Raw genomic sequence first — 22808 nt, forward strand, 5'->3', positions numbered from 1 at the left:
CTCAGTCGTTCGACGAAGGCGATGCAGCAAAAGCTGCGGAGTCGGACTGTGGGGCTTGGTCACCCATTTCTTGGCGCATTTTGTACTTTATGTAGACGGTAAAAGTCTTTAACAGCGCACCAAGTTCCTCGTTGAAGTCTCCAGAAGGTGACTGCTTTCGGTTTTTGTTGCGGCGCGTCTTTGAAGCTCCATCACGGATACGCTTTACGGTCTGCACACGACGCTCGTGACTTAAGTGGAGGTCTTGCGCGGCAGCGATGGTGGTCACAGAGCTTTGCTCGCCACTGTCGGGAAGTAAAACCTCATTAAGCTGCGGTAATGCAGACTCTTCTTCTTCCGTGGCGTCTTCCAGCAGGCCAAGCAGGCTCTGAACGCTTTCCGCATCCGCACCTGTCGCTCTTTAATCACCTGCTCAGACGAGTTTAGTTTAATTTCAGTGAAAATAATGCATCGCTTACCTGCAATTAGACTGCAGATGGTCTCGTGCTCAAAGCCGTTCTTACGCATCTCCTTGATGCGACCTCGCAGCTTGGTTGGTTTGGCGTCGATCAGTTTATCCCAGACGTCGTCATCAAGAAGAGGTTTCCCCGTTTGAGGGCAGGTACCGCATCCACTCAGCGACGTAATCTCCTTGAATAAATCGTAGTCTTGTATCAGACGCTGCACCTTGGACTTGTATTGCCCTGTTGAACGAAAATTAGAAACGCAGTACCTTAGCTAAAAAGCTTCCTATACCTTTGTCCAGAGTCTTCTTGAGCTTGGTGTTCAAAGTGGTTTTGATCTCCTCCCACGCCTTGGATTTGACACCTTTATCCGTGGCCTTTGACGGGTCCTTACGTGCCTCAAAGTACCTCTCCAACAGTGCAAGCTCCTCGCCCCTAGTCCACGTTGCACGCTGGGCAGCAGCAGCATCGTCTCGTGTGCTCATCGAGAACACCTTCGGGTCGTTTGGGGGAGGATTTTGCAGTGCACGCGAAAGCAAAAATGGCAAACTTTGGCGCCTAACAGGATCTTGTCAGTGTGCTGAGGGGATACGCGTCGCTTTAGGCCCCAGCCAAATACGGGCCAAACAAAATTCACCTCCGGGCATGAATTTGAGAATGGGGTCCGAAACGACGTTACGCGACCAATACTGCGTTTCGAGGGTGGCGTGTTCGCGAGCGCGCACTTAGTCCCAAACGTCGTTTCGACCGAGATAACTACGTTTTCGAGGGGTCGCGAACACGGCCTGAATTTAGCGTAATTTATTTTAAATTACCGATTAAACTTATTATACCGTTTTAACATGTAAATGGGTTTTGGAAGCACCCGGCGTTAAGTACACAATTAACAATCCAACGATTAGTCGATAGCCTGGAGGTTGTTACCGAAGCATAGCATCGACCGCAGCTCAGTATCCTTCCTCCTAATTCTGATGTGGCGTCGTGGTCTCCTCTCCAGCGTGGCATCGGGCCGCTTGCTTTCGCGTGGACGTCTCTCCCCGACGAATTTGACTCTCGCGCGATCCATCGCCAGCACGGTCCCACTGCAGTACGGGAAGGCGCGCGCCATCGAGCTCAAATATCACGATGGGACGTGCACATTGGCAGTTCCGCTTCCTCTCAGCGGATTCGACGAAGAGCGCGTCTTCAGCATTCCTCCAGGTATAGCTAGCTATCAATTTTATATTATTCTCTTTAATGAAGTAGGGATTACTAACTTTTGACCCGCAGAGACCACTGTGGCGGACATCATCGCTCAGATTGAAGCCGAGGACAAGTCCGTGCAGAGTGTATCTATTCGTTCCGCTCGAGGAGAGGAGTTCCAGCCTGAAGATACGCTGCAAAAGGTGCTAACAGACGACTTTGAGCTCCTGCTGAACGACCAAGTGCTTCCAGTGCGAGCACCAGTATTCACGGGCAGCGCGTACCGGAGTCTGGCAGATGACGGCGACCTGGACGTGCGCTCTGTCGCGCAGAAGGCTGCCATTATCATGCTACGCAGCGACCTGGAACGACTTGGTAAGTGGAAGATCAGCCACCCAGAGTTCATGCACATGTGTCAAGAGAGAGGCATCCCCAAGAAACAAGCACCCGAAGTTCTGCAAGCTTTCCACCAGACTGGTGTGGTCTTTTACTTTGGCAAGTCGGACGACGAAGACTTGACACACTCAGTGTTCTTACAGCCACGCAGTATCCTCGACTCGTACTTGGAGTCGATTGGACTGTCGCCGCTGTCATCGCAACTCTTTCAGCAGCAGCGGGAGACACTTCTTGCCAAAATACAGGCACTAGAACCAGAGCATGTGGCGCTAGTGAACCTACGCCATGAACTGGAGGCAACTGCGACGCGACAAGCCAACGTGATTGCCTACGGACTGTCCACTTCGCTTGTTGGAGCCTTCGGTCTCTACTTCTGGCTGTCCTTTATCCACTTTTCGTGGGATATCATGGAACCAGTGACATACTTCACGGGCTTCGGCGTCTCCATTATCGGATACGCCTGGTGGAGTCTCACAAACCAGGAATACGAGTACGAGAACATCTACCACTACGTCTACACTCGACGCCTTCGAAAGCAGATGGCCAAGTCGAAGTTTGACCAGGAGCGCTTTGACGCTCTCACGGATGAGCTGCGGGAGGCAAGGGAGCAGCTAGCGCAGATGGACTTGGTGCTCAGCAAGTCGACGCCGCTGCAGTCCAACTATCTGCATCTGCTGGACACTACTCGTCAGCTTAAGCCGCCGGTGCTTGCCGTTCCACACTCTCCGACTAAGGACGAAGACGTACCAATGTCTGCATAGACCTCTCAGCGTCAAGCGCAAGGGTACGAAATTAAGATTGTTGTTTTAAACATTATGTCGTAGCACGAATGGAATGCAAAAAGGCAAATGGATACATAGTACATGTAATACTGTAATACAGAAGAATGCGCATGTCGTGGGCAGGAATGTTGATGGCGAAGGTTCATTCTGGCAACAAGCAACAAAGCTGTTGCACAATTAAGGCCTGAGCAGAAACGAGCCATAATTTGTGACGAGCACAGCAACAACAGCACAAGCAGATCGGAGGTCTTTCGTGAGCTCAGACGTGACGCGGCAACACGCGGCCACACCTCCAGCCCACTCGCACTGTTGTGCGCAATTCCAGATCCTTTTCGTATAGAGCCACATACAGCAGTAGCAGATAATGGTGAGCTCCGCGCGCCCCAGCGACGTGGGCATTCTGGCCATGGAAGTGCATTTTCCCTCGGACTATGTAGATCAGCGCGAGATGGAGACCTTCGACGGTGTTGGCAGCGGCAAGTACACGTTGGGACTGGGCCAATTGGGCATGGCTGTTCCTGGAGACCGTGAAGACGTCAATGCACTGGCGCTGACTGCCGTCTCGAGGCTAATGAGCAAGTTTCAAGTGGCTCCTGAGCAAGTTGGACGCTTGGAAGTGGGCACGGAGACGCTAGTGGACAAGAGCAAGTCCACTAAGACTGTCCTCATGCAGCTGTTTGAAGATAACGCAGATGTGGATGGAGCTACAGTCATCAACGCCTGCTATGGTGGCACTGCGGCGCTACTAAACGCTGTAGCGTGGATTGACAGCTCTTTCTGGGACGGAAGATACGCGATTGCAGTGGCTACTGACATTGCAGTGTACGCCAAGGGACCTGCTCGTCCCAGTGGCGGCTGTGGAGCTGTAGCCATGCTCATTGGACCGGATGCGCCCATGGTATTGGACTGCAGGACCAAGTCCACCCACGCGACGAACGTCTGGGACTTTTACAAGCCAAATGTGAGCAGCGAGTACCCAACAGTGGACGGTAAGCTGTCCAATTCGTGTTATCTCCACGCTCTGGATGAATGCTATCAACTCTTCTGCAAGAAGAGCGAGGCGGCAGTAAAGGTCGACGGGGACGAACCTGGTGTGGCTTCTGTGGACTACGCGGTGTTCCACTCGCCATACAACAAACTAGTGCAAAAGTCCTTCGCTCGTCTCCTTTTCCTGGACTCGAGACGCTTGTTACACACGGAAGATGAAGCTGCCAAAGAGAAGTTCGCTCCGTTGGCCAAATGGGTTCACACGCCACTAGACGAGACTCTGAACGATCGCGAACTGGATCTAGCAGCTCGTGGAGTGGCCAAGGAAGACTTCCAGACGAAAGTATCACCTAGCTGCACCACTTCGCAGCAGCTGGGCAACTGCTACACTGCCGCAGTCTACATGAACCTGGCTACGTTGGTGCATGCGCGTGCCAAAGACCTGGCACTCGGCTCTCGAGTGCTGATGTTCTCGTACGGATCAGGCAGCATCGCCACCATGTTTGTACTGCGCACACGCGAGCCTACAGAGAGCAAGTTCTCACTGGAAAAGATCGCCAACTCTCTGGATCTCACAGCTCGTCTTGAACGTCGCAGCAAAAAGACTCCAGCGGAGTACACGGCACGTATGAAGCTGCGTGAAAGAACTTATGGCGCTAAGAGCGGCGTGAAGCTCATACAGTCGATTGCTTCCATCCCTGAAGGAGATTTCTACCTCGACCGGATTGACGACGTGGGTCGTCGTTTCTACGCTCGCTCAAAGCCCCAAGTCACATCTGAAGGCGACAACCAGGAGCAGCAACGCTTGATCAGGACAACACAGGAGCTTGCTGGTGCTGTGTATGTGGCTGGTACGAGTGTGGGGCTTCCTGGTCAAGCCAAGGCGTTTGAAGGAGAGAAGTCTGTTGAGAAGCTTCTACGAGGCGAGAACTGCATCTTGGAGCTCTCCGATGCGCAGAAGGACAGGATGGTAGCCCAGAACATCGTACAATTCCACAAGGACAGGATCACGGGCGATCTGACGCGTACTCCGGTTTCTACGCACGATATATGCATCCAAGTGTCTGCTGTTGTGAGCGACGTCGACCTCGAGAAGGATTATGGGATTGCCGCTACTATTGCGAACTCTATGGACAAATCCACGCAGCTGGCGGTGGCTGCTGGTCTCGAGGCCGTCCGTAGTGCTGGTCTTGTCGACGGAACTGACGGGAACTGGCGCTTGCCTGAAAGTATGCGCGACTCTACTGGTGTCATTTACGCTTCGTCCTTCCCGACTATAAACGCGGCGGTGTCGGAGACCTCGCGTTACTATGAAGAGAAGAAGGAGGGCGAGTCTACGTACGAGATGGACCGCAAGATCCTCTTCCGACTGCTGGTGCTAGCGAACGCTCAAGTCGCTCAGCTTACCGGAGCTCGCGGTCTCAACACACAGATCAACGCAGCGTGTGCTGGTGCCACGCAGGCTATTGGTGTGGCTCAGGATTGGATTAACTCTGGAAAATGCCAGCGTGTCATTGTGGTGTCCAGTGATACTGCTAGCTCGGAGACGATGATGCCACTGATTGGTGGTGGATTCCGTGCGCTTGGTGCTGCTTGTATCGCTCCGACGGCGGAGGCAGCGGCTCGTCCGTTCGACGTGAAGCGCAGTGGAATGATTGTCGGTAGTGGAGCGATCGGCGTCGTGCTGGAGTCTCCATTGGCCTTTGCAGAGCGTCCAGCTGCAGGATCTACGGCTGTGCGTCTGCTTGCCACTCAGTTCAGCAATTCTGCTTATCACGGCGCTGCATTGGAGCCGAACCACGTTGGCCGAGAACTGGAACGCTTCTTGCAACGTGTAGAGACAGACTTTGGTATTACACGTGAGGAGATCGCCTCCAACGGAGTCTACTACAGTCACGAGACGGGCACCAATGCGTCGCCCAAGTCTTCGTGCGCTTACACTGAAGTGACTGCATTGCGCACAGCTTTCGGCTCCGAGCTGTTGACTGAGTTGGTGATCGCAAACACGAAGGGCTTTACTGGTCACCCCATGGCTGTGTCTTTCGAGGACGTAGCAGCAATCGAGGGACTCCGTCGCGGACGTGTAGCGCCAGTGGTGCACTTTGAGACCCACGACCCGAACCTGGGCGAGACTCCTCTTCGTCTCGCCACGGGAAAAGCTTACGCTCACAAATACGCTCTGCGATTTGCTGCAGGCTTCGGCTCGCAGCTTGCGTTCTCCCTCTACACGCTCGCCCATTGAGCAGCCTGCAAACACTTTCCTGCTTGATGGAAATGGTAGATAGACAGACGTTAAAAAGCTTTCGAAGCAGCGCTGTGAATTGACAGGGATCATGACATATTCATTAGCCTCTTCCAGCCTCTTCTTGAAGGGGAAGTGCGAGATACTGTATGCGGTTACTCATAGACAAAATGCGCACTGTCTTAGCGGAGTTACCAATAACCATAACCTAGAACTCCACGGACACGTTGCTCGCTGTGCGTTTCTGGCGGAAGCTGTCGGCCTCGTTGCCCCACACGTCTTGGTTGGCAGGACTGGGGCCGCCGCTGAACTCGAACGGAGTCTGTTCACTCGACATGGTGCTCGACATGACGCCAGTGCCGCCCAGAATGCTGTCAGTGCGACGGATGTGGTTCTCGTCGTCGATATCGATCGAGGCCGGACTCCCGTAGCTCACTGGAACCGTTCCAGCGGCAGCGCCGGCACCAGCAGCATACTGCGTCGCAGTGTAGTTGTTACTATATCCACTGTCACCGTAGTTGCTACTGTAGTTGCTGCTGTAGTTGCTGTCGTAGTTACTGTTGTAATTACTTTCGTATTTGTTGCCGTAGTTGTTGCCGTAGTTGTTGGACTGAGCTGTATACGCCGTGGTCGCTGACGAAGCGGACGGCAGCGCAGACACGTTACGGTTAGCAGCAGGTTTGTTGGGCGAGAAGGCCGAATCCTCGTCGTCCGAGTCCTCATCGTCCTGTTTCTTCTTCCAGACGACAAAAGCCGCGACAGCTACCAACACACAAGAGCCACCTGCAATGCCCGCAATCAAGCCCAATTTGCTTCCTCCAGCGTCCGAGTTGCCGCTCTGAGTGTTGGAATTCTTGGAGTTGTCAGTGGTCGATTCCGCCGTTGCGGCCTGTGCGGCCGCCGTGGTCGTCGGAGCAACAGTGGCGCTCACGCTGCTCGTCTTTGGGTGCTCGTCTTGCGACACAGCCGAGTTTTGCAGCGTCGAGTTCGATTCTGCCGATGCAGAAGCAGAGGAAGTTTCAGACCCGAACGAGCCGGTAGAGTCGCTAGCTGAGGCTGAGGAACTGGAGGAATCTCCCGACGAACTCTCGCTGCTAGACGACGAAGACTTGGTAGCCGGCTTTGTGGTCTTCTTAGTAACGGGCTTCTTTGTTTTCGATGAGCTGTCGTCGCTGCCAGACTCACTTGAAGACGACGCCGTCGTGGATTTCTTCTTGGTGGAAGTGCTGCTAGTCGATTTGGACGAGTCATCGGAAGAGGAAGAAGTCGTTTTCTTCTTCCTGGTGGAGCTAGAGGTCGATTTGGAGCTCTCCTCCGAGGTTCCTGCGTCCTCCGACCCTGTGCTGCTCTCTTCTTCATCGCCGTCCGATGTCGGTAGCGCTGTACAGAATACCCAGTCAGTTTATCCTACGAGAAACCCATTGTCATACGCTCCCACGTACTTGCAGGACACTGAGTCGTGCCTTTAGGACACTCCCCATCGTCGTTGAAGGCGTGGCAGTTGTACTCGGTCCAGGCGCCAAGGCTATCCCACATCGATTCGCTCTCCTTCTCACTCAAGCATCGGTTGCATTTCTTCTCTGCTCGGTTGCAAACCTTGGACGACGATCCGTTCACGTAGCATTCCTCGACTTTGCTGCAGATTGAAGACGCTGCCGTTGCGGCGTTCACCGTCGTTACCTGCGCCGCGACTGTTTTCGAGAACGAGAGCTGTAAGCACCAAATTTTCATTGCGAAACACCGAAATGCCCACCCACTCACCAGCGATAAACGCCGCTAGACAAACGTTGCGTCCTAGCATGGTACGTCGCTCACGACGTGGAAGTTGACTAAGCCGATGTGGAGGGAGGAAAGTGTAAAGTCTCCGGTATGCCCCTAGGAACTATCGAAATAAGACCAGCACGGCAAATGTACCTGGCCGAATTTTTCGGGGGAAGCGCACAGCAAGTGGGTTTGCTGAATGAGGCAGAAGAGGAAGAGGAGGGGGCACCAAAAAGAGACTCTGACAAACTGGCTGTTTGGCTTTGCTACGGTACTGACAGTACTACTGTATTGTACATGTACACTGTACTTTTTTTAATAATACTGTACTGTACACTTCAAAACCCTACAGCACGATAAAGTCGGACGAAGTGTCTGGTCCGCAGTTCATCAGCAGCAGGTGGTAAGATTGACTCAAATTCCTACCCTTTTTTTAATCTAAACGACTTGCCGCTACACCCCGAGCATTAACGTGCGAAAATGTATTAAGGAATGGATACGAGCTTACACCTTGATTCCTAACCTCCAGCAATGACCGCTCGATTAACGCTACTAAAGTTTGACAATACTACATCCTGCTGACGGTCAGCTGCTGACCACAAAAACTGTAAAGCTTCGTGTTTTAAAAATGAGCAACAATGAAAAGAATGATGAGCGCCAGAGGAGGATGCTGGGCGACTAGGAATACGAAGCAATGAAAAGGCTATTAATACAGAGAGCTTTAATTGTACACCAAAAAATACTCCAATTTGTTTATTTTATCGTCTATTAAAGAAAATAACTCCAAAGCACGCTGGCTGAAACGAATTAGGTTGCCTTACCTTTTCTTCGCACAAAAGTAAATACCCATTCTGTGTGCTCATTGCAAACGGTATCAGAATGGCTACGGCCGAAGGCGCCGAACGCGTTGTGCGGTTCTGGTCACCTCATTTCAATGAGCTTTTGTTTCGTGCGCTCAAGGAGTGCCCCATTGCGCCCATGAACACAAGTTCTTCTGCCTGATGTCCCGCACCAAGCCACAACAACGTGTCCGGCAAGACTTGCCGCAGGTCACTGTTGCCACGACAACGACGCCAACAGATATTCGTGGCGCTTGGCATGCAATCGCTATTCATGTACAGCATTTATTGAAATTATTTCGAGTGCAAATAGCAAAATTAAAATGTATGCAGATCGATGTTCTGCTGCTAAGTGGCTTCTCGCTGCCCACCTTCCGTTTCTGTGTTCGGTACTGCTCACCTGGGCGTTCATTAAAGTAGGCTGGTATCGACGAGGTGTCCTAGATATTCAGCCGACACACAACTATCAACTGTTGCTGAACTCCACGTACAGTGAGGTGCCGTATCGTTGCGTAACAGCTTCGTCCAGAATGGGGGCTCACACACTGTGTGACACGATTAATATCGCTGGCTTCGCTTGGGATATCAACATCCCATACAGGTAGCCAGAAGAACCCCCCCCTACAAAAACCGAACCAGCGCTTGCCGTGTGGAGATCATCCATACCAGTCGCTCAATTGTTCACTACGCTAAGTAAATTGCATTCGCCACTCGTGTATGGTAGATCATCGCACGATGGATGATTGTTACCAGTGTGCGTTAGCTTCGACGACTAGCGAGTGCACATGTACATCGTGCATTCATTTGGAGCTTGTACTCTCGGTTTGGTCTCGCATCGTCTCGTAGGCTGTGAGCACCAGACCAGGGATGGCCAGCAGTCAGTCCTGTCTCGTTGTTCACGGGTGGCTTCTTCTGGTCGCTTCGTACTCACGGTCCGTCCGTGAGTCACGGAACAACACCCTCCCAGCTTGAGGCGTAAACCAGCAAACCATTGAAGAGCGAAAACAGCTCTCCCCCAGTCTCGTTGAGCAGCCCCAGATCTTGTTCACCAGTTCCACAAACAGATCTGCAGCGCTTCAAGCTCATCTTCGGCCGTCCAGTTGCAACCACTGCTATAATAGTCCGCGGCCGGTCAATAACACTTCAATAATGTCTTCACTTCACTGGGCCCAGAACTGACACGCTTTCAGTAGCACTAGCTTTGACGAAAGCTGCCCTTAGGTATCAAGGCAGTTGCGAGTTGAAGTTGCTTTGAAGATGGCTACTGCGCGACGCAAATCGTTTTAACATGCAAAATGGATACATTATATGAAACTACATGTAGTCTATCACTACTCTACAGCACTCTACTTCTGGCGTTCTCACGGAACGGGCGAGGATGCTTGGTCGCGCAACTGGCGTTTACCTATGGACATAGCCCGCCGTCGCGCGTACCGCTCCACGTTTAACGGGATGTCGATGGGTGCGTACTCGGACAGATTTGTGTACGTCTGCGTCTGCGTGCCTGGTTTCTCCTGGATAAAGTTCATGAGCAGTTTGGCCACGTCGCTGGACTTGTCGCTCATCACGGCTGCCAGGATGTGGTTAAATTGTTCGATGCGGTAGTTGATGAGTGCACGACGAGTAGTAAACACGGTGAGCATTCCGCCATTTGGCATCGGCGGCAACCACGGACGCCCGGCCAGATTGAACTTGACGGCGTCCAGCGGTAGCACCGAGTCATTATTGTAGCTCGATACTCCGGTCAGTGTAGTAGGGGCACTGCTCCTCGTATCATTGTCCTCCACTTGAGGTTGTGAAATGCTGCTGTCCTCGCTGATCCAAGATCCTCTCCTCTGGTCTGAACGTCCGTCGTCCGTCCGCACAGGTGACCAAAGTGGGGAAGACTCCGGTGTCGCGCTGGTCAGTGGATTGCATAGCAGTGAGGAGTAGCCGAAGCCGAGGCTTGTGCTGCTTCGACGGCGTTGTGAGGGCATGCATTCGGTCAATTCCTGGTGGAACTTGAAGAAATCATTGTAGCGACGCCGCACCACGTAGCCCTCGAGCGGCATCTCCCACGACCGCACTTCCAATAGGTAGTACACGACCTTATCCGAGCCATACATATGTCCCACCACCACGACGCTCTCGTACACCGTGCCGGATGTGCTACAGATACTGAGACGCGGTTCGGTCGCCGCTGAGTCGGAGCGATAGCGCGCTATACCCGGCATGGCACCCAGCGATCGTTGACGGAGCGGGACTTTGGGAGATCTGGTTGTGTCGGTCGCCAACTTAATACGGCGGTCTGGATTGGATTCGCTCTTGTCCGTTGCTTGCCAAGCGAAGCCTCCTAGGTGCATCACAACGTCGCTCATTATCAAGTGCAGGTGGGTGGCGAGCAAGTGGTTGGAGGTGATTTGGCAACAATTCGCGAACAGAATCTGATATGGCGCTGAATTGCACACGTGTGGCTGGTGGAGAAGGCAGCGCCTTGGTTACCTGATTCCTTGTCTGCTACTCGCGTGTTCGTGACCGGAAGTGCCGGCCGCGTGTTCTCCTTTACGCAGAGGGAAAGCTCGAGTGAGTGAGGCAACGAGGGCATGCAGCGAGCTCTGGTAACGACCGCGGCTGCGTCGCGGGAGTACCCATCTTTGTGGGCAAAGAAGAGGACTGCTAGGAAGATTCGCGAAGTCTCGGCTCGAGTTCGCCTCCATGAGTTGCGATACTTTTCGCGCCGTCCCTGCTTGCTTTGGAGCCCGCCCCGCCTGCTACGCATCGCCTGATTTACTGTTGGACGTCTCCACTTGCATCTCAAGGGTGTCACGAGGCACTTGCTGTGGGCCAAGCGATCCGAAACGCCCCATGCAAAAACTGCAAAAACTGCAAAAAATGCAAATCGAAGGTGCTGCGAGTTGAAGTGCTCGGCAGAGGCAGCCGCGTGAAAATTATCGTATTTGACATTAGATGAGCCCGTGGCACGGGCCGTGCCGCATCCGCGACTGGCAAGCAAAATGGCACCTCGGTGGTCGAACTTATCGGTGTTTTGCTAGTAGAAGAACGTGTTGCGTGTAGCATGACGCTCGAGACCGCGGAAGCGAGCTTCCTTGCCAACACGCCACAGATAGAAATCCAACTCGAGGGCGCCGATGCGGCCATTGCTCTCGGCCACGATCTGATCGCATGCAACAACCGCAGCGGCGCGCAACTCGCACTCCTCCTTCCCCGCAGGCAATTCCTCGCCGCGGTTGATCCGGGCTTCCAAGTCCGCATCGTACTGGAACACCGCGATGACTGTTAGATTAAGAGCCAAGACCGCCGACCGATTGACAGCTTCTTCCTTACCTCAAGCACACCCAGAGCGTGGAGGACACAAGGCAACACCTGAACAAGCAAGGGCAACGAGTCAGCAAGTATATCGTGTCCTTACCCGAATGCCACAAGCTTACATTGTCACTGAAAGCTGTGAGCTCGTTGATGTCTGCAAATGTCAATTTCGGCTCGGAATCCTGGAGTAAGAGAGCATTGAACGGCTTAGCTTGGAAGGCGACGTTTAGAGCCGTGATCAGAGCTTTTACCTTGAATCGACGGTGGATGCACGCGACAGCGAGTTGAGCACGTTTGAGGAGGTACACGTTCTCGCCGTGGATTTCGTAGTGGTCGTCAAAGCCCGGGAACGTCGCCGCGAATTGATCCACTAAATACTCCGCGCTGGCCCCGACAGCTTCCTTCTCCTCTTTGTCATCAGAAGGCTTTGGCGTGAGGTTGGCCAGGACGAACGCTCCGAAATCTTCCATCTTCAAGTCAATCAGCTTCTGGCCAGACTCGTTCAGAATCTATAGCCGATAGCAGCACCGACACATTGTCAATGGTTAGCGCTCCATTGCTCACCCTCAATTCTCAGGAGCTGTTCACCTTCTGAATCATCACAGCTAGGGACTTCAATGGTCCCTGCATTACCCAAAGTCCAACAATACACGACGATGAAATCTTGATATAATATCCTTAATGTTGAAATGTGCGTGACCTACCGGCTTGGCCATGTAGATACCCGGAGAGACCTCCTCGTCCTTCTCCAGTGGAATACTGAAGTAGTTCGCCACCAGGTCAATGGTCAAGCCCTGCATGAACTGGGCGTCCAACTTGGGTACTGAAATGTACATGCCAATGAGTCCGAACACCTGACCATAACAAAATAGCGTTAAATATCCACTCTCGCCTAACACTCACGCAAAGACACTCACAATGGTGTCGTGAGCTCCTCGATCCGTGTACTTGTGCAGGTCCTTCCTGAACCCACTGCCGAAGTTCAGCAGCCCATACAATGCTGTAATTTGTCATCATACACCAGTTACACAATTAGCAATCGAAGCAGACTATACAACTCCAGACGCACTGAGGAAGTTGATCTCGTCCTGCTGAGAGCGGAAGTTGAGCGGGAAGTTCAAAGGCTCCGCAAGCTGCTCGAACTCTTTGGCGTCTAGCTGCTCCTCAAACGTGCGCACCTTGTCCGCACTGATACGCACAGACGAAGACTCATGCGCCACCAGTTTGGCACACGAAGGCCGCACGCGAGCCAGCAGCGAGTCGGATACATGTACAGCAGCAGATGGAGCCATCGTTGCTTTTCAATCCAGGTAAAAATGATTGTGGCACTTTGAAAGGGAGGTTAAGTTCGCCTTTGCATTTCATTAAGTTCGCATTCTGCTGCCTCCCGTTAAAAGGCGAAAAAGCCTTGCGCACGAAGCCTCCGCGTTGACCTCATTCCCCTCGCCCTCCGCCGAGATGCTGGAGATACGAGAGCTGAGGCCGCTTCTAGCCATCCTCAATGTACGTACCTCGTAGTCAGCAGTCGCGCTCGCTTCGTATTGGCCTCAGGATCCTCATAGAAAGCAGGAGGACAGCAGCATCGCTGAGGCTTCGCTAAACGATCAGCCGATAGAAACGAGCGGTATAAGTCTATGAACTCGGACGCTAACGACGCGTATGTGACCTTTCTGCTGCTCTGCAGGAGGACGACAAGCCGATGGAGCAAGTAACCAGCATGTTCCTGCGCACGTTCACTAAGAATGACCACTTCAAAGTGGGCTGCACAATCTGCATCCTGCTACAAGATAATCTGCTTACTAGCTCACAGGTCCGATCGCTATGTCTACTGTTTGAACTGAAGAGAGCTTCGAGCACAAAGAGACTGACACTTTTTGCGTTTGCTGCAGCGCATCGTAAGCTTCTCGATCCTGAGTGATCTGTACCGCAATGAAGGCGCCACAACAAACCCGTTCCTGCCCGTGTTCCTGGACGCCCTGGAGAAGGGCAGTGATCTGTGCGAGAAGAAGTTCATCGTGCACCTGCTGTCGCCTACAGGCAATCGCGAGGTACGAAAACACGAGAGTGGACAAGGGTGAGGACTAAATTAACGCCGTGAATCCTTTGACACAGTCGGGCAAGAAGACAGCGAAGCAGATGATGGCAGAGCTCCGAGCGAACCCGTCACAACCAGTCCAATTCGACGTGGAGGCCATGAGGAGCAGCTACTTGGAGCGAACCCCATCAGTCCCGCAGTTTCGAGCAGCAGGTATCCGCAATGTGGTGACAGACACAGAGTTCGACCTGCAGGAACACGTGAACAATGGGGCCAATCTGCAAGTACCTCCGAATGAGGTCAGCTCGTTGAACTTACCGTGCTTTGAAGCGCTGTCGCTGGAAGAGATGAGCCTGCTTAGTGACGCTGAGCCATCGACCGGAACTCCCGCTGCTGCGTCAAGTTCTGCTGCGAGTGCGTCGTCTACAGGATCCCTATCGCTATTGAGCTTCGAGCCAACATTTATGCGTCTCCCTCCGCCCATTCTAAAGCCAGATATGACCGAGTTGATTTGGTTGAACCCAGACTACTGTCCGACAGTGCTGTGGGACTCGACGATGCTGGACTCGGCGCACGGGATCGCTCTGCGTGAACTTATGCTGCGTGCATTTCAGAAACCGCTAGTGCCGTCGCTGCAGCAGAAGGTGCTCGCGGAGCTTGAAGCCGACCCCAAGCTCGTGTATCACTGCTCACTGACGCCTCAGCGATTGCCAGATCTAGTGGAGAACAACCCGATGCTGGCCATCGATTGCCTGCTGAAGCTCATGTCCTCGAACCAGATCACAGAATACCTGTCCGCTCTAGTGAACATGGACATGTCACTACACTCGATGGAGGTCGTGAATCGCCTGACGACGGCCGTGGATTTGCCGACCGAGTTCATCCACTTGTACATTTCCAACTGCATTTCGTCGTGTGAGAACATCAAGGACAAGTACATGCAGAACCGTCTGGTGCGCCTGGTGTGTGTCTTCCTGCAGTCTCTGATCCGTAACAAGATCATTAACGTGCAGGTACGTCCAGCCTTGGGTTTGTATTATTACAAGGCTATAGACTTTTAACGATTGTTTTGATCCAGGACTTGATCATTGAGGTGCAGGCTTTTTGTATCGAGTTTAGTCGTATCCGCGAGGCAGCTGGACTGTTCCGCTTACTGAAGACGCTGGAGTAATAGGCTCAGGTTCCAGCGACGCAGAAAGCAGCAGCTTACAAAAACACAAGTTAAAAGAACACGAAAAAGGCTGATGCAGCGTATGGTGCGTGGGCCTCGTAAAGTAGAAAGTTTATTTGGCCACTCCAAGTACGTCGTGGTAACATTTTCTGTGCCTCAGTGGGCAGTAGCAGTTGTGGCACTGGCCAGCGGACTAGAAGAGCGGAATCCCGGCACAGAAGCGCATTAAGTCGCGTGTCAGGAGTCCTTCGATGTCGTGCGAGTCAGTCTGCACAACAGATCGCGGCGGTAAATAAAACACTCGTTCCATCGTGTTGCCGATACACATATTGCTGGAAGGCAGCCTCACCTCGTCTTCCCATCGCTTGGCCATCGCGTTCCATTGATACGTTCGTAGACCAGAAACCTGCAGGGCACAGGCACAGTCGGTGTCAGCAGTAGCGATTAGGAACTGTGACGAGCACTCGACTGCACACCGGAGATGAAAACTCGATCTGCTGTTTGGAGGACAGCACTTCGATCACAAACTCCTTGGAATTTGTGTGAATGACAAGCTCGTCATCTAGTCAGGCAGCCAACAGTAACATATAAACGAATACAGACTCATGACAGGAGGAGTTCAATACGACACGCACTGCCATCACGCTGGAGCTGAAACTTGTCATTGACCGGAGGGTGAAAGCGGCTCCATTGCAGTCTGCACGCGGTCCAAAAACTCCGCCGAAAGTAGTGCAAACCTGCTCAGCCATTCCCACAGTCAGAGCTCTTCCTCCATAGTTGTCTTGTTATTGCCACACTCACTTGTCCTTGGGCAGTTTTGGTTTGAGTCGGCGACGACGTCCGCCTCCAGCGGCCGGAATTGTAATCTTCGTTCGTGTCTGCGTAAGTCGGCAAGCGCTAAGTCATAAACACAACCACATAAGCAATAACGTCATTGACCAGGCACCCAAAGAAGCCGACAGCGCACCTGTACCGAGTGCCGCAGCACCGCAACACCAGAGCGCTTCGCAACATTCTACTACCGCCAAAATGAGGCTAAGTACGCTTTAAGTACGCAGCCACCACTTCAATTCAAAAGTTAACGTTTCTGTCGTATTAGTCTCGTAGAGCTGCTCTGCGTCCACGGCGATAGTGTGGGTCTTCTCTCGAGTAAATAGATTCCTTCTCACGTGTACTGTGGAAACCGACGTGTCATCTGATCAGCAGTGAAGCGGAGTAATGGTATCAAAGTCCCCGTTGTCGGTCAAAGGATCTAGCTTGTCGCGGCTGGAGAGGTCGTGTCTCGCCTTAGCTGTCATTTCCTGCACCTTGCGCTGCTTGGTTGATGCAGATGTGTCCGAGTCTGGAGGTGTTGTCGTTGAAGTAGAGCCGCCGTCTCGCATCATCTTGCGCGCCTGGCGAAGGAGATATCCTTTGCGGTTGTGCTCCTTCTTCTCCGTGTTCGGCGCCGGGAATCCCTTCGGATAAACTGCAGCATACAAGATGCAGGTTAACACGTTTCGGTAGAAGACATGAAGCAAACTGTACGCACCTGATTGCTTGCGATCGGGAGCTGTGGTGGCCGTCATAGTCGGGCTAAGTACTGGCCAATCCATCGAGCCTCGAACTCGTCCGGGCTCGCCGTTTTGGATGGCGGCTCGACTGCATGAAACATTGATCTCTGGCGTTTGGAATCGCTCGTCAAGGTGTTGGAGAGGAGGTCTTGGTGCAGCTTGGCGCTTGTCTTCCGTGGTGTCACGTCCAAGGACTGCAACTGGATACGGAGGTAAGAAAGGTGAACCGCTGCGTGACTTTTCCCACGTGGGTGGCAGTATCCTTGGTTCGCGGAAGTCTCGTGCGCTGGTCTGCCCAGGGAGTCTGAGAGGGAACCGATTGTATCCGCACCACATTTCGGTCGCGTTTTGAACATCCGAGTCAGGACCAGGGTGCACTTGCACCAACCCAGAGGGCAGCATGACCACGTGCGGGTAGTACGGGCTCCAAATGTCAGAGTTGATAACGCTGGCGTCCGTTCTGGCATCAATACGAGTCTGTGCAGGCAGTGGCTTGAGTCCGTGCATGACAAAGCCCACAGTCTCCGGTCGAGGCCACCGCACTTCTCCTGTGTAGCTGTGCAGGTAGTAAACTAAATTGCGCTGTCGGTCGTGGAACAATTGCCATCCAAACGCGTCGTCTTCATCTGATCTGCCAGCAACACGAGCAGTTAAATCACCAAGCGTATGACACTGATTGTGAAGAACCCGTAGAAGGTGTCGGAAGTTTGGAGCAATAAGGTCAAAACGCCGGTGACCCCAGGAACCCCGCCACCTGCCTATATTCGTTACTACGTACCCATATCGTGAACGAGCAGGCTTCATATTTGTTGTGTCTTCAGTTTGTGCTTTCTCTCTTGGTGCTTGGGTTTCTTATTTGCCTTTGACAGTCAACTTTGTCAAATGGCGTGCGTATCAAACTTACAAGTTGAAGTGCACTTTAAGGCATACAAACCCTTAGATAGAGGGTTTGCTGCGAAAGGACGTACAAACTGGTGGGGGGCCCTAAAGGCAACAAACATTGCAACGTCGTCAATGGCAAGTGGCACGGTTGCCTTTACCCGCAGCGATCGGAGCAGACAGGGGTCGACTGTAGCCACCCGTGATGTGAACGCTAGTGTTGAGGAGGATCATTCTGAAGAGAGTGAAGGTCCTAATCCGACTCCAATGGTGAAGCTGGCAACGGTGACGCTGACGGAACAATCGACGTACCACGGAGACGTCAACGATGGTGCGTGTTTACTTGCTGCCGCTACGTTCGACACTTTGCTAACTCGTCCGTCGAGCTACACAGAGGGCATTCCTAATGGCCTAGGAGTTCTCCTCTCGGTGTTGGGATCCACGTATTCCGGTGCAATGAAGAGTGGAAAGAAGCATGGAGAGGGAGTGGAGCTGCAGACGAACGGGGCCAATTATTCGGGGGAATTTCGTGACGGAGTTGCGAGTGGATATGGCGTTTACGTCGGCACTTTTGGGGACAAGTATATCGGACAGTGGGAAGACGGCGCGCGTCATGGCATTGGGGTGAATGTAGATGCAGAAGCTGTCATGGCAGCAACACAATTCAACATGGATGAACCAATGTTCGAGAGCTACAACGCAGGTTTATCTTGGGGAGAAGACGTGCAGCTTCATGTTCTCCGTGCTGTGCTCGCTGAGACAGCAGCGACAAGCAACCAAGAACTCGCTCGACAACGTCACATCGACGCTGTCGTCCAGGGGTTGACGACCATCGGTAAGGGTCAGTGTTTTGTCGTGCAGCTACAACAGATCACATGCCCATCTCACCGAAGTTTCGTTCGTGACGTCGTTCTGCTTCAGGATCGGAGACTTTCAAGACGACCAAGAAAATAGAAGTGTTCGAGGCCAAAGATGAACTGGAAACTGCAAACTTTATCCGTGACCAGAGCGACCAGATGCACGAGGTCAACGTCGTCGCCAGGGAGCTTAAGCTCAATGAGGCGCAGCTCACTCAACGTCAGAAGGAGTTGCGAGCTGAGATCGTCACCAAACGTCAGGAATTATCCTCGGTAGCCAAGTATTGTGCACTGGTCGAGACGCGTGAGGCTCAGGTACGAGAGGCAGAGCGCACACTGGTCACCTTGCAGCGGCAGTTGGATGTGCTTAGTTGTGCGAGCACAAGCGATGCGGATTGCCACGTACCCAACGGTCTAAGCTTGAGCCAGATTTTATTGGCTAAACCTAGTTTGAGCCAATGAAAAGATAGGTACATTTGGTAAACGGTCGAAGCAGAAACGGCACTCTTCGTTTCGCCGCCCGCTTTGGCGTTGTAAACAGCGATTTCTTATCATCTCCATCAATTTCAGCGACTACATAACCATGGCAAAAGTGCAGGAGCGTCTCGCCGTGCTCAGCTTAAACGTATGTGGCTGTGAATTTCTTTGAAGTGGTCGAATATGTCTGATCGAACGAGGTGCATTGACAGATCTTCTGCCGCCCTGAAGGCATCCACAGCGGTCAGTGGTTCAAGACTGGCGACTACAAAGACTTGAGGGTAGCGTTACTGCTTCGTAAGATGACCAAATTCGACGTGGTGATCCTCCAGGAGATGTTCGAGGCCGGACCAAGACAGAAGCGCTTCGTGCGGGAAGCCTACGCCATGGGCTTCCGCTACCACTGCGGATCTGTGTGGCCGCGACTATTGGACTCTCGTCTTATTGATGGCGGACTGTTGATCCTCAGTCGTTATCCGATCGTGGAGCGCGACCAGCTCGCGTACTCGCAGGGCGCTGGAAGTGACGGAATCTGTGCCAAAGGCGTGCTCTACGCTCGTATCCAGTTATCGCCAGACCTCTCAGACTCACTTCATGTATTCACTACACACACTCAAGCAGGTGACAACTACAAGGACTACAGTATTCGCCTCGCTCAGATCCAGGAGATGCACCGTTTCGTTGCCAGAACGATCCGAGACGACCCCGGAGTGCCTGTCCTCATCACAGGCGACTTCAACCTCGACGCTCGACACGATTTAGTACACGACTCGCAAACTGGGCTGGTCACATCTACTCGGTGTCGAGAGAGCAAAGTGTACCAGCAACTTGTGGCGGACTTTGAGCGTGTGGTACGCGAGGCAAGGTTGAACTTCGCGAGGGTAGCGGGAAAAACTGTCGACGCAGACAACACAGCAGAGTCTCTGATGATCGACCTTATGAAGCGATGTGATACTACCAAGCTTGGCGATGAGATCCACCCGATCACGAATGGTGACGGACATTCGCTACTGTTTCATAAGACAGACCCACTGTCTCTCGAGAAAGATGGCAAGTGTATCGACTACATGTTCTTCTGTCCAGGGATCAATGACCAGACAACGCCCCCAGTCTCCGCCACCACTAGCACCGACAGTACGAACGGCGATGGAGACGACGAAGGCAGTGCTAGTGTGGAGTCGGTAGTATCACCACGTTTCCGCTTGACGTTGGTGGAAAAGGGCACAACAGTGGACCATTGCTCTGTGAACGAGCTTACCGAAGACGAAAACTACAGCGACGTAGGTGATCGCTCTCCACTTCGTCGGCTGTTGCCGATATCGCATTTATCTGATCACTACGGACTGCGTGCCATCTTTCTGCTGGAAACCTCGAGTCTGGAACATCCGGACGGGACTCCAGTATCGATGAACGAGTCGCTTGCTTCGGTGCTGCAACTCTACTTCCCTCAGCACGCCTTTGCGCAACAACCGCGACGTCTCTGGAAGTGGAAACTTGCATTTGCGCTACTTGCGATCGTTGCCTCTGCAGGTGGCGTCACTCTCATACTTGTCCGCACGGCGTTGAGTATCGTGCTGAGGTAATCGAATTCCTGCATAATCTTGGGGGAGGGGGGGGTACAAATAGAGCTGGAAATCAACGTGCAAAATTCAAAAGAAACGTCTTTATAAATGAAGTTACCAGCGTGATAATTAGCTGTGAACGCTCTAGCGCGAGCAACAGTCACGTCGTCGGCGAGTCTCCTCTCTTTCTTCTATCGCTGTCTACTTCATTAGGCAAAGGACTTCTCGAAATACGCAATCAAGTGTTGTGCAACTGCGAACGAGAAGACGAGCTTGGGGCCGACGACCGACAGCTTGGGGATCAGACCCTTGAACAGAGCGCCAGACCCCTCAGTCTTCAGCAGGTTACGCACGACCGTCATGCCGCTCTCAGGCGAGTCAAACGGACGCGACTGGATGCGTGTCTTGATCACATCAAGCGGTTGCGCCACTGCAGAACACACAAAACATGTTTAGCAAACATACAACAACTGTCATCAAGAGTAAATACAGGAAGACATACCGATGATACTGGCCGAGGCACCCGAGATGGAGGCCACAAAGTTTTGGAAGAAGGTGGCGCTGTTGAAGTCCTCAAGCTGAAATAGATACTCTTTGGCGAGGGCCGAGCCACCGAACAGAGCGAACGATCCAGGCGCGTTACGCGCGGCCGTCCAGCCTGCACCACGGTACAGAGCGAAGCCTTCTGTCTTAAAGATGTGGCCCACGCCCTTGCCTGCGATGGCGGCCGGGTTGGTCTGGGCGCGAATCTTGAGCACATCCAGCGGTAACAGAGCGATCTCGCCGATGCCGATGAGGCTGCCCGCCGAGGCATGCATCATGGTTTTGGCGTTACGCTCACCGAACGTGTGCTCGAAGAAGGATGCGTGGCTCCTGGACATATAATCCTTGACCACGGGCTGGCCGCCAAACTTGTATATGCGCTGCGAGACTTTGTAGCCGGCGGCGAAGCCCAGACCGGGGAACAGCGAGCGGTAGCGCGCGAACACGGGCTTCTCGTACGCGTCACGGAAAATGACCTTGTTGATGCCCGCGACGCCGTGCATAGCCTCCTTGTTGGTCATGAGACGCTTGGCAATCGTATCCACGGGGTGGAAAATCATAAGTTCGCATAGACCAGAGCACGTAGAGCCCAGCAGACGCGCTGCCACGACGCCACCGGTAGTGGCCTTCTTGTCATTTGCGATAGCTACCATTGCTGCGGGTGATGTGAGTCTGGGGGTCTCTGTAGGACGAGGGAAGAGCGAGAATGACGATCCGGACCTGTGTGGTCTTGGAAGGTTTGACGTTAGGTTTGTCACGCCGTCCAATACACGACGTTTACTGAAGTTGAAGTTTGAAACACCGCTATTGCACCCGTCTCAATGACGTTCTTTTTTCAATTTGTTTCAGACGGTAGCGGTAGAAAGTCTGTTACGCCCGATAAGTCGGTCGTTGTAATGTTTTGCGGTTAATTCATCTGAATTGCAAGCACATCGTTCACGCAAGGCTGAAGCAGGAGGACAAGCATGGGAGCACCAACCAATTGACAGTGAGGGAGCACAAGCTCTACGTATATTGGTCGCAGCGGAGACTGTCCAGCGGCGCAGATGCTCACAGCTTATATCGCTACAATGGTCCACGTTGTAGCCGGGGGTGAGCAGTGCTCACTGAGCACTCACCGCAATACCCTGGTCCGCAGGCATTCCGAAATAATCATTGTATTGCTGCTTCAATACAATAGTTTACACTTAATTATTGATTTTTACAAATTGGATGACTTTTTCCAATGTACATTAGTTATTTTGTATTTACAACAAAGTACTTTATTTTTTCGTAAAATTTAGTTTTTTCTGCTTTGTTTTGCGTAAATACGGAGCTCAGCAACGGTCGCTCAAAACGCGAACCTGAGGCGCTCGTCTATCATTTTTGATCTTACCATGGCTCTCGCCAACACCTTCACGACCAAGCAAGTCTGCAGCTACTTTTTTACTGCCAGCTTGGCGACTTCCAGTCGGCCACCATGAAGCTTCAAGACGACAACGTAACGCTTCTCGATGTGCGCGATATCTTTGATGCGCTCATCGAGAAGCATTCCGTTGTGAAAAAGTATCTTGCTGCCGACGCAAATATTGTTAAGGACGTGGACTTCGAGCGAGCGTGCGTTGTAGCCCTGTCAGGCGCCGTGGACGAGCTGACGAACGACCAGGAGCTGATGTTGCAGCCATTTGAGACGGTACCCGCAATTACGACACCGGACACCAGGCACGGACGCCCACAGGGCTTTGCCGACAGAGTCTTGGCGACTAGAAAAAAGCGGCGCGGTGCAAAGAAGGTATTTGATGGTGTGCTTTTCA

The 22808-nt window shown here is 52.7% G+C and overlaps 11 protein-coding genes across 11 annotated transcripts; 5 read left to right on the plus strand and 6 right to left on the minus strand.

The window, feature by feature from the left end:
• Window positions 1-1414: 1414 nt before the first annotated feature.
• Window positions 1415-2837, plus strand: PITG_12494 (uncharacterized protein; the record flags this gene model as incomplete). Its single annotated transcript, XM_002900331.1, has 2 exons — window positions 1415-1643; window positions 1713-2837. The coding sequence occupies 2 exons, from the start codon at window positions 1415-1417 to the stop codon at window positions 2780-2782; spliced, it is 1299 nt and encodes a 432-aa protein (XP_002900377.1).
• Window positions 2838-3167: 330 nt separating this feature from the next.
• On the plus strand, window positions 3168-5779 carry PITG_12495 (hydroxymethylglutaryl-CoA synthase; the record flags this gene model as incomplete). Its single annotated transcript, XM_002900332.1, has 3 exons — window positions 3168-5525; window positions 5583-5719; window positions 5755-5779. 3 exons carry the CDS (start codon window positions 3168-3170, stop codon window positions 5777-5779), a joined length of 2520 nt encoding a protein of 839 aa, XP_002900378.1.
• A 461-nt stretch (window positions 5780-6240) lies between these two features.
• On the minus strand, window positions 6241-7833 carry PITG_12496 (uncharacterized protein; the record flags this gene model as incomplete). Its single annotated transcript, XM_002900333.1, has 3 exons — window positions 6241-7412; window positions 7475-7723; window positions 7794-7833. The coding sequence occupies 3 exons, from the start codon at window positions 7831-7833 to the stop codon at window positions 6241-6243; spliced, it is 1461 nt and encodes a 486-aa protein (XP_002900379.1).
• A 1599-nt stretch (window positions 7834-9432) lies between these two features.
• On the minus strand, window positions 9433-10989 carry PITG_12497 (uncharacterized protein; the record flags this gene model as incomplete). The annotated part of the gene is made up of 3 exons (XM_002900334.1): window positions 9433-9479; window positions 9695-9744; window positions 9998-10989. 3 exons carry the CDS (start codon window positions 10987-10989, stop codon window positions 9433-9435), a joined length of 1089 nt encoding a protein of 362 aa, XP_002900380.1.
• A 671-nt stretch (window positions 10990-11660) lies between these two features.
• On the minus strand, window positions 11661-13243 carry PITG_12498 (uncharacterized protein; the record flags this gene model as incomplete). Its single annotated transcript, XM_002900335.1, has 8 exons — window positions 11661-11888; window positions 11957-11995; window positions 12061-12120; window positions 12190-12447; window positions 12527-12562; window positions 12643-12792; window positions 12856-12938; window positions 13008-13243. The coding sequence occupies 8 exons, from the start codon at window positions 13228-13230 to the stop codon at window positions 11661-11663; spliced, it is 1077 nt and encodes a 358-aa protein (XP_002900381.1).
• Window positions 13244-13340: 97 nt separating this feature from the next.
• Window positions 13341-15144, plus strand: PITG_12499 (uncharacterized protein; the record flags this gene model as incomplete). The annotated part of the gene is made up of 5 exons (XM_002900336.1): window positions 13341-13441; window positions 13508-13748; window positions 13828-13986; window positions 14051-14986; window positions 15052-15144. The coding sequence occupies 4 exons, from the start codon at window positions 13638-13640 to the stop codon at window positions 15142-15144; spliced, it is 1299 nt and encodes a 432-aa protein (XP_002900382.1).
• Window positions 15145-15233: 89 nt separating this feature from the next.
• Window positions 15234-16158, minus strand: PITG_12500 (uncharacterized protein; the record flags this gene model as incomplete). The annotated part of the gene is made up of 6 exons (XM_002900337.1): window positions 15234-15412; window positions 15494-15550; window positions 15621-15706; window positions 15774-15859; window positions 15946-16041; window positions 16139-16158. The coding sequence occupies 6 exons, from the start codon at window positions 16156-16158 to the stop codon at window positions 15338-15340; spliced, it is 420 nt and encodes a 139-aa protein (XP_002900383.1).
• A 367-nt stretch (window positions 16159-16525) lies between these two features.
• On the minus strand, window positions 16526-17501 carry PITG_12501 (uncharacterized protein; the record flags this gene model as incomplete). The annotated part of the gene is made up of 5 exons (XM_002900338.1): window positions 16526-16612; window positions 16667-16696; window positions 16797-16959; window positions 17014-17328; window positions 17476-17501. 5 exons carry the CDS (start codon window positions 17499-17501, stop codon window positions 16526-16528), a joined length of 621 nt encoding a protein of 206 aa, XP_002900384.1.
• A 403-nt stretch (window positions 17502-17904) lies between these two features.
• PITG_12502 (uncharacterized protein) lies at window positions 17905-18804 on the plus strand (the record flags this gene model as incomplete). The annotated part of the gene is made up of 4 exons (XM_002900339.1): window positions 17905-17913; window positions 17973-18411; window positions 18498-18689; window positions 18749-18804. The coding sequence occupies 4 exons, from the start codon at window positions 17905-17907 to the stop codon at window positions 18802-18804; spliced, it is 696 nt and encodes a 231-aa protein (XP_002900385.1).
• A 212-nt stretch (window positions 18805-19016) lies between these two features.
• Window positions 19017-20493, plus strand: PITG_12503 (uncharacterized protein; the record flags this gene model as incomplete). The annotated part of the gene is made up of 3 exons (XM_002900340.1): window positions 19017-19058; window positions 19123-20044; window positions 20096-20493. 3 exons carry the CDS (start codon window positions 19017-19019, stop codon window positions 20491-20493), a joined length of 1362 nt encoding a protein of 453 aa, XP_002900386.1.
• A 188-nt stretch (window positions 20494-20681) lies between these two features.
• On the minus strand, window positions 20682-21668 carry PITG_12504 (Mitochondrial Carrier (MC) Family; the record flags this gene model as incomplete). The annotated part of the gene is made up of 2 exons (XM_002900341.1): window positions 20682-20902; window positions 20975-21668. The coding sequence occupies 2 exons, from the start codon at window positions 21666-21668 to the stop codon at window positions 20682-20684; spliced, it is 915 nt and encodes a 304-aa protein (XP_002900387.1).
• Between the last annotated feature and the right edge of the window lie 1140 nt (window positions 21669-22808).

This window comes from Phytophthora infestans, genomic scaffold, assembly GCF_000142945.1.
Source record: "Phytophthora infestans T30-4 supercont1.26 genomic scaffold, whole genome shotgun sequence".
In the NCBI taxonomy this organism is placed as follows: domain Eukaryota; phylum Oomycota; class Peronosporomycetes; order Peronosporales; family Peronosporaceae; genus Phytophthora; species Phytophthora infestans.